The sequence below is a fragment of the Genypterus blacodes genome, unplaced genomic scaffold (assembly GCF_046128005.1).
Source record: "Genypterus blacodes isolate CSIRO-AG114 ecotype Tasmania unplaced genomic scaffold, CSIRO-AGI_Gbla_v1 ptg000094l_1, whole genome shotgun sequence".
Classification (NCBI taxonomy): Eukaryota; Metazoa; Chordata; class Actinopteri; order Ophidiiformes; family Ophidiidae; genus Genypterus; species Genypterus blacodes.
In genome coordinates, this window is record NW_027466898.1 from 1,894,730 (window position 1) to 1,907,527 (window position 12,798).

The 12,798-nt window shown below is 41.4% G+C and overlaps 1 protein-coding gene across 3 annotated transcripts in view; it reads right to left on the reverse strand.

Moving 5' to 3' along the window:
- The window catches only part of chchd6a (coiled-coil-helix-coiled-coil-helix domain containing 6a), an 81,357-nt gene that overhangs the window by 17,749 nt on the left and 50,810 nt on the right, over positions 1-12,798 (reverse strand). Inside the window, exon 8 of one of the 3 annotated variants that reach the window (XM_076159350.1) lies at positions 9,398-9,991. The exons of the other annotated variants lie outside the window; for them this stretch is intronic. Coding sequence (XP_076015465.1) covers positions 9,968-9,991 — 24 coding nt within the window. The 3' untranslated portion in view covers positions 9,398-9,967. Of the gene's footprint in view, positions 1-9,397; positions 9,992-12,798 lie in introns of those variants that run through there. 3 annotated transcript variants of the gene reach the window in all.

Below are 12,798 nucleotides of genomic sequence, written 5' to 3' on the forward strand. Positions count from 1 at the left end.
TAAGTGTTCAGAAAATGGATTTTACACCCGGTTTTAATGTGTGTGGATGCATGTGGGTCCAACGTGTATGAAAGTGTGTATGACAGGTAGGTGTACGTGTGAATGTATGGAGTGGGATGCTTGTGTGAATGTGTTTTTCACGCTTACAACGTTGGAAAAGTGAAATATTGTCTCACTGTATGTGCCTTGCTTAACACACACACGTCTACTAATGATAAATATTTCCTTTTTTTGCCTGGATATAGTCATCGTGTTAGATTTTACTCTGCTAAATGTCCAATCCCTCCAAATAAGGACAATCACTTTCTGGAATATATCAAGCATTACGAAGGAGCAGCTTTGAGACTCGCCCTTTGGCCTGTAGACCACTGTAACAGGGGCTAAGTCTTATCAAAACCTTGTCATTTTTGTCTAACTAGAGGTTGCTATGGCAACATGCCAGAAGGTAACAGAGGTCTGAAATAGTTTTTTAGAGAAATAGGAAAACACTGTACAAAAGAGGTTAATTAACAACCATCTCATTTGTCAACGCACACATGAAGAACATATTTGTGGATCTGTAATCAGAACAATCAAATGATATGATGTCACTGTTTCAGGCAACTTCAGCTGAAGAGCCCGGTAAGCTCAGTTTGGTAGAGTGCTACAGTGTGTTGTCTCTGTGTCTCATTACTTTATTACTGCTGATGTTGATTTTCCAGTCTTGAAAACTGTCAAAGAAATAGAAAACATGTAACTGTAACTCAGATTTGGTCCGTCTGGGAGATGGAGTCCAAAATGTTCTTGTTGTTTTAGCTAGCCGTGGTTCATTTTATTCTAGTTTGACAGACAGTTATACACTATACTACAGATGGAGACATGTGAGGCAGGCATAGCACTCTAGTTTGGACTTTAAATGCCAACTTTTGTCTTGTTTTGGGTTAAGAATACAAATCATAAAATCCTCATTTCCAGTGGGATTTAAACTCACATCAGTGTGATGAGTCACGTCGGTGGATTGATTCCTACAAGTGACAAGTTGGTCACAAACACACACAGAAATTGTGAAACATTGTGACACAAGTAAAGAAAGGTTATTCTATGCATATTGTTTACGTGTGTCTGTCATGTAGATCGATTTAAACTTACGTGACTATAAATTAAAACTATTTTCCCTGCTTTTTACTCGTAATGATGAGAGAGAAAACAACCTCTTTTCATGTGAAATTGCCTTAAATTTACATTTACCTGTATTTCATTAATAATTTAGTTTAACTGGGAGTTAATACACTATATACAACATTTAAAAAGCAGCCATTTTGAGTAAACTGACTCATATGTATAGCAGCTCATGCTAATTGTTAGTTTCAGATAAGCTTGTGATAAATTCAGCAGAAACGTGGAGATTCATCGACAATTTCCACCTTTTGCAGACAATACCAGCAGACAACAATGGGAGCAGCACAAGCACAGGTGCGACTAATTAAGTGAATTGCGGCTGTGTTCCATTTAGCTGCTCTGGCTCTGGTATTGAGCATGCAGGCTCACGTGCGGTCATTAATGATATTAGTTACACCTGCATTCCTCCCACAAATGACCCAAAGCTTGTTAACATCTAGAAAGTTCAACCCACTCTGGATTTACAAGTTTGTCAATAAATCTATGATTAATATTATAGATTTGTATAGATTTTAATCATTTATTTATTTTGTATTTTCCCCCTGATGTTGTGCCTGAGCTGCTGAGTCGCTGTCCATGGTGCTGAGCTGAAAGACATGAAGTAGTTTATTAAGTATTCTTGATTATATTCTATACTCATATGTGACTGAAAACTTTAAATATTCTTTTTTTCACAGTGGCACATAGTGGCTTATGTAAAGGCGAGGAGTTAAACGTGTGTGTGTGTGGTGGTGATATGGAGCACAGGGGGCCTCCATCTGGTTAATGACACTGGCTTCCAAATCCTAAAGGCTGCCTGTGTGTGAAATAGCTTCTACTATAAAGGCGGTGTTGTATGTAAGACGCAATCATGATGGAATTCTATCAGCTGAACACTGTTTATTTGTAGTTTATGTTTTGCGTTTCCATTTGGAGCGAACAATTGACTCCTCCATTCATCCACAAGTAAACTAAAAGGTATTCAAGCAAAAATAGTGGGAAAACAACTGCCAGATCATTCTGAAGTTTTGAAATCAAGGAATCTAATTCAGCATCAGAGAACTTTACTCTGAGTCTGAAGCAGAGAAATATATAGATTTTTGACAGCAAAGATCACATGCTGTTTACTGTATGTTAGATGTCTCAGCATATATTGGCAGTAACAGCTTCAGTGCAAAGCTTTGAATAATGCAAATGTGGTGCTAATGTTTCCTTCTCCATCCATTATGCAAATTGGCTTCGTACTTTGTAATTTTGATTAATTTTGCATTAATAATCTTGTGTCACTTGGTAGCAGAACAATCTTGGGCCCACTGGAGCAAAACCATATTTATGAGGGCCAACAAACCTGTCAGACGTAACAATTAGACCCTTTATTACTGTCCTGACCATGTTACTCTCTCCATGTGATCATGCTACTTTCATTACAAGTTTACAGATAACAAAGATACAATGTAACAAAAGGTCAGACTCTGAATTAATACTGTGATTTACACACAACTAGCGTTACTCTGTACAATGGGAGAAAAGCTCGCAATAAGTCAATATTAACAATATAAAGAAAGAAAGGAGTGAATCACCTTTGTTAGTCATCATGATAAACACTATTCATAAAAGTGTCTGCTCTTATTTCTTTTCTGTGGCTCTGCCGACACACGCTCTCACACACATATAATATTGCGGTGTGACTCAAAGTAAAAGGTTGATTTATAACGGGCTGCATGAGGGTCGGTCTGACATACATGGACTGAGTCTGAGTCTGAGTCTTCATCTCTCTGCAGAACATCAGCAACTCGTCTGGACATACTGATAATGCCTTAGGATATTTATTACAAATAACAGGTAATCAATGATGAAATGTAATTTTACAAATTTATTTAAATAGCCTCTTGTGGTGATATATAATATGGATATACCTTTATAATTGAGTTTGCTAAATACTCACATAAATGTTCTAAATGTATGTTGGGGCCCCGAGTCATAAATCAAGGGATGAAGAAACAAGCGTGCTCTCTCCTCTTTTACATACGGCACACGCTCTAATACAGATGTTACCGTGTTTCATTAACACCACATGATTTCCTTAATCGCGTGAAATGATGTCTAATGTAGTGTCTAACACAGCAGAGATGTTAATGGGGTGATTATTGAGCTCATACAACTTCACCAAAACGTCAAACCAAAGATGTGTGAGATAAGCTTGATATACTGTACATTATGTATTAACATGAACCATGCTCACATGAACCCTCTGTGGCTGTCGATCAATCAGTAGATCAATAATACATCTTGCAGTTGCTTCACAACAAGATTGGCTCATAGTCACAAACTGAGTCAGTTTCTTGGCACAGGCATTACAAAGTCTAAATGCAAACATAGCAAGGTCAATGGGCAGAACATGTGTCAGTGTTGTCCTTCACTTTCTACGCCAAAATCTCAATTTAATGGGGGAGGCAGCAAGACAGACTTTTTTTCACCCTAACAAGCTGGATGCCATTTAAAGTGAAGCACCTGACAGTGGCTGTGGGAGCAAACACACACACTGACAGTGCCTGAGCTGCAGTCAGTGTGCTGATATCTAACAAGGATGGAGGACCAAGGATCCGTCTCTGTTCACTCGCCCGCCTGTCACAAATGTCATCTCGGACAACATGGATCAGATTTTGACAAACTTGAAGGAATGATGCATTTTAACAGCGTCCCACTCACTAAAGCTGTGAGCTGTAATTACTGCTCACACACAAGTTGACTTACAGTATCTGCTACAGGGTGGCAGTTTGTCACAACATCTACTGTTGTCTTTTTTTTCACTACTTTAAATTAATTGGCTACATTAAAAAGCCAAACAAAAGTGTTATAGAGGTCTGGATCTATTTAAACATGAGGCATAGATCTTTTAGCAAAAGACAGATCAAACACTGTCACACTGATCTTGTGTGTGTAATGGGCGTGTCCACTTCCTGTCCTTCTACCTGACCCTGTTTTGAAGCCGTCCCAGACAGTCTGACACTTCTAGTGACTTTGAAATTATCGGAATCGAATTTGTAATTTGAGTGGATTTACAAGAACTTCCTTCAATGGGAAGAGGCGGAATAATTTCAGACACTTTTTCTAGTTTTGTTACCCACAAAATGGCGTAAGGAATAACACAGATCAATGACCATGTGACCTCTGGCATGTTTCAACATTTTCAGACATGGGTCATCTGCTCCCAGGTGGAGACATTGTGTAAATTGTGCACCTTGTCTGCACTCTTGTCAAGTTTGGCATTAAGAGTATTTCATGATGACGTCAACAAACACAGGTTTCTTACTTTCTTTCTAAACTTTGGCAATGTTCAGCACAGACTCAGCATAATGCTTTTTCACAGAGCTTTGGCATTAGTGTGTTATTATCTGTCACACTTGTTTAATACACTAACATACATACAAAGCCCCTTATACCCTATCAAACATAAACACACACACGCACACACAGGTTGAATGGTAACACTGGAATGTCAGCTCTTCCTATAAGAGCCCTGTCTCACTAAGAGTAATGGCAATGGGCAGACAAAGGGGAAGTCGCCACATTACACGGCATTAAGCCACTCAGCAGCAGACACATTACTGAGACAATGAAGAAAAGGATGAGAGAGGACAGGAAATGACAGCGAGGACCAGAGAAAAGAAGCAGCCAGTGATGAATCGCAGGTTTAATCCCGGGCCACTACTGACGGATTAAATCGTCCTCCCTCTCTCTCTCTCTCTCTCTCTATCTCTCTCTCTCTCTCTCTCTCTCTCTCCCCGCACGCTCGCCCGCCTCGTCAGACGGCAGAGGTTAAGCAGGCCACACTCTTTGTCTCAAGTCCTCTCATGTACTTCCTGTCTCTCTCTCTCTCTTTTTTGTCATCTCTCTAATGACATTAGAGAGGTGGATGTCTTTCATCGGAGGTGCAGTGTAGTGAGAGAAGCCTCTGCTGAGAGCCCGCACACACTCACACACACACACACACAGACGGAGACGCAAGTGTTGAGCAGATGGCGGTTCGGGCTAATAGATGTCAGTGTTTCTGATAATCTGATGGAGTGGAGAGGTAACAGCGAGACTCTGATTTCCCTTGAGACAGGGATGTGAAAGTGTGTGTGGAGGTTCATGTGTGTGTGTGTGTGTGTGTGTGTGTGTGAGGGGGGGTGCTGTCACTTTACACTGGTGTTGAGACAAACTGGATGAGACTCACTTGCTACCAAGAACATCCAAAGTCACCACCTTCCATGTTCTCATCTTTTGGTCGCTCTTAAATATTTGTGTTTTGTTCAAATGTACTGTCACACACACACACACACACACACACACACACACACACACACACACACACACACACACACACACACACACGCACGCACACACACACACACACACACACACATAGAGATTTACTCATGGGGGCAGAATGCATAAACAGACCAAAACGAATCCTTCTTGTATCACGATTCTACTGCGCCGAGCTGTGTTTTCTTTTCCACGCCGCCTCTGTTTCACGTTGGAGTGTCTTCACACACACACACACACAAATGTTCACGTGTCTTGGGCTCATATCTTTTCGAAGCAGCAGATAAAAAAAGAAATTCCTCCTCCATCTGAACGTGCAATGACAGGCGTGGGTGTTTACCTTTACACATACACACACACACACACACACACACACACACACACGCACACACACACACGCACACAGAGGCGTGCAGCATCTCTGTGAAAGGCTTGAACCAGAGTACTTTCTCTCTCTCTCTCTCTCTCTCTCTCTCTCTCTCCCCTTGTACTCTCTGTGTGTATCCCCCCCCCCCCCTCCCCCACCCCCACCTGTTCTCCCCCCCTCCCCCCTCGTTGCAGTGGTAATTGGGTATGACACAGGGATCAACAGGGAGAGAGGAGCGAGGTTGCATTTGAATGCGCTGAATGTCTCCGCTCCTCCGTTCTAACCTGCTGCCTCCCGGCTCCCGGCCCTCTCTCGCCCGCCCGTTACCCAGGCAACACCTGCACGACCACATCCTCCACAAAACCCCCCCCCCTACCCATGCGTCATTTCTTTTATGAAGATTGGCCGCTTGTGCACAAAAGTCCACCCGAGTGTGTGTGTGTGTGCGTGCGTGCGTGTGTGTGCGTGTTGTATCTATTTGTGTGCAACAGCTTGACACGGAGGTGCATAGCAGTGCAGAGTGTTGCCAGCATATCTCTGAGCTCCAAGCCAATTAGCAAAGCCTCGCTGAAGAATTTTAAAGCCACGAGTTCCCCTCGGCAGAGGAAATGTGGCCACTTGAGTCAAACTTGTTACATTAAGTCGATGGAGTGCGTTATTGCACAGCTGGGCACACCACCGTTTTACTCAAAGGGAAAATCTGTGGCAGCCTTAGTCAGGAGCAGCCCCCATGCATAGCTTCCCCACATGCAGAATCATTACATCAGTCATCTGTCAGAAATCTGTAGTGAGGGAAATTTGCACTGATAGTTCAATAAGTGGATTCAGAGAGGTCACAGATGGACGTGACCTTATGTGGAGTCAGTGTGACATCATAGTCCACTCAGTTCCTATAAGATCAAAGAGCCGTTCATGAACCTGAGCAGGTCCAGGTCAGGGTCCTGTGGGTGTTAACAGCTGCTGTCGCTGGCAATTAGTCTTTATAATCTTACAAGCTGGAGTGTGCAGTTTGGTGTGAGAATTATTTGTATTATTTTGAACCACATTCAAACCTGAACACCACAAAATATCGTGAAGAATCTTTTAAATTACAGGCTTTAATTTGACTGGGCTTTCTTTGAATTCAAATCCACAGCTTTTTCGTGGGCCGTGGTTCCAAAGTGACAGCGTTGACCATCTGTTGCACTGTTGTGTCTGTTGTGTCCCGCCCTCCTCCACCTACAACCCTGGCTTTCTGTCCAAACACTGGGGTTTGATCTCATCTTTTGTTCTGAAACATGGAGCACTATGATGTTTGGGAGATTTTCATATTCACATCAGTGCTTCCTGCAGCAGCTTTCCCTCTGAATCTTTAAATATAACTGAATATTTTAGCTCTATTCATCATGTATCAGGGCCTATACTCATAACCCAGGGCCGTGTGTGCCTGCTTATTTTTGATGCGGACGTCCTCTGACTATCAATGTGTTCTGTGATTTCACTTTAATTCAGTGTATAACATATATGAGACCTGTATTTCTATTAATGTAAAGCTGTATCTGTTCCTCCAATCTTTTCTCTTCCTCTTTCTTGTAGGCCACATCTCATTTCATTTGTCTCTTTCTCCTAACAGGTCTGCATCTGCCCTGCTCACCCTTCAGTCTTTAGTCTGTCCAATCAAATGCAAGCTTAACTATATCAATGATAAGCGCTTTTCTTTTGTTTCTCTTTGCTGTTTGCAGAGTGCTGATCGGTGCCTTTGTACCCCTCCGCGTCCCCACAGCCACCAGTATGGTCCCTGTACTGATGTCTGTGGGTCGGCTCCTCGCTCTCACCGTCCGTGCTGGCAGGATCCATGGAGGCTTCCAGGTTTCCGGATGGGGTCTATGCCAAAGAGACTTATTTTTGCACATGTTCCAATCAATGTTTGAGTATATCTATAAAGCTATAAAGGTTTCTGAGTCTGGGGCGGCAGTGACACAGTCTATAGGGGACTCTCCTTGGTAACCAGAGGGTGGCTAGTTCCGAGTCCCCTGTGGACCAGAAAGTGTGGATTGGCAGTTGGCAGCCAAAGAGTTGCCAGTTTGCCTCCAGGCCACTGCCGAGCTTTCCCTTGAGCAAGGCACTGAACCCCAACCTGCTCCACTGGAGGCGGCTGCTGGCTGCCTGCAGTGCCCCCTCCGGTGCAAGTGTGTGTAGGAGGGGGGTGCAAACTTTCAATGTGTTTGATTTGCATTTGTGTAACTTGCATTGTGCGAAACATGTATGTGTAGCATGTATGTACTACGACTGAGACATTAAGGGTGTTCTTTCTTTCTGTCTCCCTGGTTGAAGTGTAAAACCTGTCTATGTGCACTTAATTCTTTTTCTCTCTCTGGATGGAACAGGGTTAAGCAGGACCAAAGCATCGGTCCACTTTCTATGACCCTGCACCATCTTATGAAGAAATCATTACTTCATAATGGTTTTTGTTATTCTCACTATTTTTTATAGTGTCATTTATGTAGCCAAGAGGGGACCGAAGGGAGGAAATTTACAAGTTTTGATTCATAAACTACATCAATTAAACTATTAAAAGCAATTTAGAGTTTGCTATTCCATAATGACAATCATAAATGTAATCTTTTGTTTTATAACCACATGCTCATTGTCATTTTAAATGCTTTCAGTAAAAATATTCAGCAAAAAAAAGAAGTTTTGCCACTATTACTCATTAAAATGTAAACACAATACATTCTTTTAATAATATCAATAAAATCTTCTATTCTTCTTTCTCCCCACACATAATGTATGATTCCAATACATTCACACCATGGCTATTCACTATTCATTGACATTGTGAAATCACTGTAAAAGTTTCTTCCAGATTCTCTTCCAGAGCAGCATTCCATTAAATTATAGAACATATAGTAGTTATTAAAAAATGATTCTATTGGTGACTTGTATAAGCCCGTATATGTATACTGTATAAGTGTTTGTCATCTTATGAATGAGCTGAGATTCCTGTGGCACAGATATACCACATCACTGTGTGGTTGTTGTATTTAAATGATTTATCCCCTAACACAGTTCATTAGAAAGCTGGAGTATAAAAATTGGCATCACTTTTGGATTAGTGGTGAAATGGGATGAGAACCTCAAACACAAGTGTGTGACGCTTCAGTATTGTGCTGGATTGGTTAATGTGCCCGAACATAGACTTGAGTAAGATACGTGAGTGAAACTGGCAGGTTTGATCTAAATCCAATTGTTGCTCTCCATGCAATGTGATTTTTCTGGTTGGATGATTACTAAAGACTTCAGTTGTGTTTTAGGAAGGGAGGCTTTTGTGTTGCAGACTGTGTTTAAAGCTAAAAACAGGGGTCCGCTTATGGGACCAACCAAACAATCACCAGTCAGGTGATTGTTTTGTTTCCAATATGGCTTCACTCCGCTCCATAATTCAAATATCATGTTGTATGGATTTGTGGCACTTTGTACATATTTAGCTGTTTATCCATATTTATTATTCCCTGGACTCCTTTGTAATTTTGTGCTATATGAGGTGAAGAATTCCGGGCTCAATAAGAGAGAAAGTACTTTACACAAAATAGCTGCAACAAGTGAGACTTTACAGGATATGAATGCTTTATTAAAACTATAATACAACACGACTGATAAATTAAAGATATGGCCGGATGTACCTGAGCTAATTCATGTGTTCAAATCCAACACCAAGAAACTCTAAGCAATAAAAACTCCATCTTTTTTTAGTCAGAGATCTAAACATGGTCATTTGCACGCAATCCAGTTCCTGAATTCTTTTACAACCTAACAGAAACGGCAAAGGTACATAAACTGAATTCCACATTCAGTCAAAGGACCCTGAAAGCATTTTAACAGCTCAAATTGTAAAAAGAAAATGAGTGAAATGCAATTGCGGACCATGAACCTAATACACATACTGTTTTTTCTTTTTAAAGTAACATCCCTGTGGAAAAAAGCAGTGCAGTATAATAGTGCAACATTAATTGAAAACATAAAATGGATAAAGAGCATGATAGTAAAATAAAAAAAAACAAGGCAGGCCAACAGCAAATCATCTCTCTCATCGATTAAAATAGGAATGCAAAAAGCCGCTCAGTGCTGAAATAATAGCTTTTGTCAAATAGTTATATCCTCTTCTTGCTTGTTTCATCCGTGGTTGACCAGGAGGTTCTAATAAAGACAGAAAAAAGACAAGAAAGAAGAAGAAAAAAGAGAATTAGTGCAGCAGTACTCATTGTGTGACATCCTCTGACCTTTCAGACGCACTTGAATGGCAGTGCTGCCTATATATTTTGTGTGCCATTGCTTCAGCCCTCAAACGACCACTGCTGAAAGGTCAGACCTTTTAAGGTTGCATCAAATTACAATTACAAGGTGCATGAAAGTATTGACATTGCAGAGGTGTGACGAGTTTTGAAGCAGATTCAAAAATAGGAAAGAAAAAGAAAGTGAAAAATGTGCCCTGAGCAGCGATCTCCTCTGCAATGTTGTAGAACTGGAAAAAACCTCAAATCTCAGCAGGAGAAACTACTGGTTGACCAGTGTGACAATTATGGGGGGGAAGCAGTTGATGGCCCTTTTATAACTGTGGAGATTACAAAAGCAGACAGAAGACACTGAATTCCTCTTAACAACCACTGCCACCTCCCAAAGTGAAGGTTTGTGCCATTTCCCCTGTTTATATGATTTATTAAGTTGAGACACACACACACCACCCCCTCCATGTCTGGCATATTTTTACACCTTATAAATTCTGTGAATTGGCATTCAAGCAATGAGGATTTGCTTTTAAAGCAATATTTGCAATTGTAATTAGGCAACCATAGAGCCAAGCTGCTTCCGTGAGGTGTTTACATTATTTTGCCAACCACCAAAATGTTTGAGATTTCCATGGGCAGAGATGTAGTGCATGGTTCCCCAGCAGCACTGTCAGAAATGGATTTTGATGGGAGGAACATACAATCAGCTGGTGTGTGATTGGAGGACATCACACACACTTAAATCTAACAGCTCTCATCACTCCCTTTAAAACTAGAAGGAACCATCCTGAGGCATATGAACACTCTCAGATTGGAGAGGCGAGTCCAGACCAGATTCCCATCGAGGGGAGATGAGATTTTCTGGTCCGGGCTGTGCCGAGTTAAATATCCATTCCATCTGAAGGACAGATGCTTTCCCTCTATTGACTTCATTTCTGGAGATATTAATAAAAACCCTGCAAGTTCTCCATCAAGCAGAATCATGTTCACTCTGTTTCAGTCACTCACAGTTTCCCTTCAGTGCTTCATTTGGTTGCACTCTTACCTTATCTGACAACTAACCACAATTATCCTATTCTTATCTCTATCTATTATTGGTATTCAGCAAATTTTGTGCCCCACAATCATAGAAGCAAAGCAACTCACCCTCATTTCATCTAACCTAAGCCAGTGCTGAGGGGAAGCCACACATTTGACTCTTTATATCCATCGAAACCAGAAAAATGCTAAACTTCAGAGAGAACAGTACACATGCAGTGCTCAGATCATCTATGTAGTCATACCGTGGTGAAGTCAACAGTTAATTAACTACACAAAACAAAAACACCTCATGCTAACAGGATAATTCTAATAGTGCTACAAATACAGCACATACTACCATGATGGGCACTGGAAATGTAACCAAAGCAGGCTGCTTACACAGCATCAACTGCTAAATTGCAATGCTGTAAATAATTTAACTAAGCACTGCTGAGAATTGCAATACGTTTTTTTCGACTTATAACCATGTGTACTGATAAATGATCAGAGAGAGAGAGAGATAGAGAGAGAGAGAGAGAGAGAGAGAGAGAGAGAGAGAGAGAGAGAGAGAGAGAGAGACAGAGAGAGAGGGAGAGAATCTGGTTTGCAGCCAATAAAGAGCCAGCCTTCCGAATAAGTTTAAGGTGTTTGCATACATGAATTCAGTATAATAGACTTTGATTAGAACGAGTTCATCTTCTAATTGTTACATTACTTGCTCTTCATGAGAGACGCAGCCTAACATGACAGCAACCGAGACGCCCATATCTGATCAGCCGTGCAAACTCCTTCTATCAACCCAAGATAATGAGGTCCTTGAAAGCCCAGACACACATTCTCGCGGAGAAGAGAGCAGATGGTCTGAAATCCTCATTCCAAGTTCCACTGTACGACCTTGCTGTAAATACCACAGTCCGGCTTTACTCAGGCTACCGTGAAATGGCTGAAATCAATCAATGCTTGAAATGCTGGTAGGACAACCCTGACAGAGTCACAGCTTCTCAAGTCCAGGTGTTAACTAGGCAATTTGAATGGAGCATTACTAGTATGTAGACGAACTCCAACAACCTTGGAGGGCAACCTGTGGAAATAATCTATAACAGCTTGGTGAAACCCAGTAGCTTGTTAGCCAGATGTTCTCACACTGAGATATGCGTATGTATGAAGGCATGCCCATGGGCTTTAACAATATGTGAATGGCCTTCTATGTGAAGGTATAAAATATCTAGATTACCATGGAGAGGTTTCGCTCCGACTACGTCATCTCCCTCACAGAATTAGAATAAACATGCTTAAATCAAAGACGTCAACCTTTTAAAGTCTAACTACACTGCCTGTACTCTTTGGATAGATGGAGATATGTTGCATATCGACCCTGGATCCATTGTGTTTCACCACCAAAGGAACAAATTAAGAGAGACTCCAAGCCACCTCACCGTAGAAATGAACTAGACAGCTGAAGAATGTAAACAGATGATTACTTTCTACTGTATTTTTGGTTTTGTCGAGAAGGTAAAAACGACTCAGAGCAACAGATCCTCCTGAGACATTTGTTCTCTGCTCTCGTTCTCTAAGCCCTGTCCAGGTTCTGACTTTCTCAGCAGCAGAGATGAACAAATGAACAAGGGTGGTCCAGAATGACTGCTGGTGCCACGTCAACCCAACAGCTACAATAGTGGAGTAGTAGAGAAAGCGTGT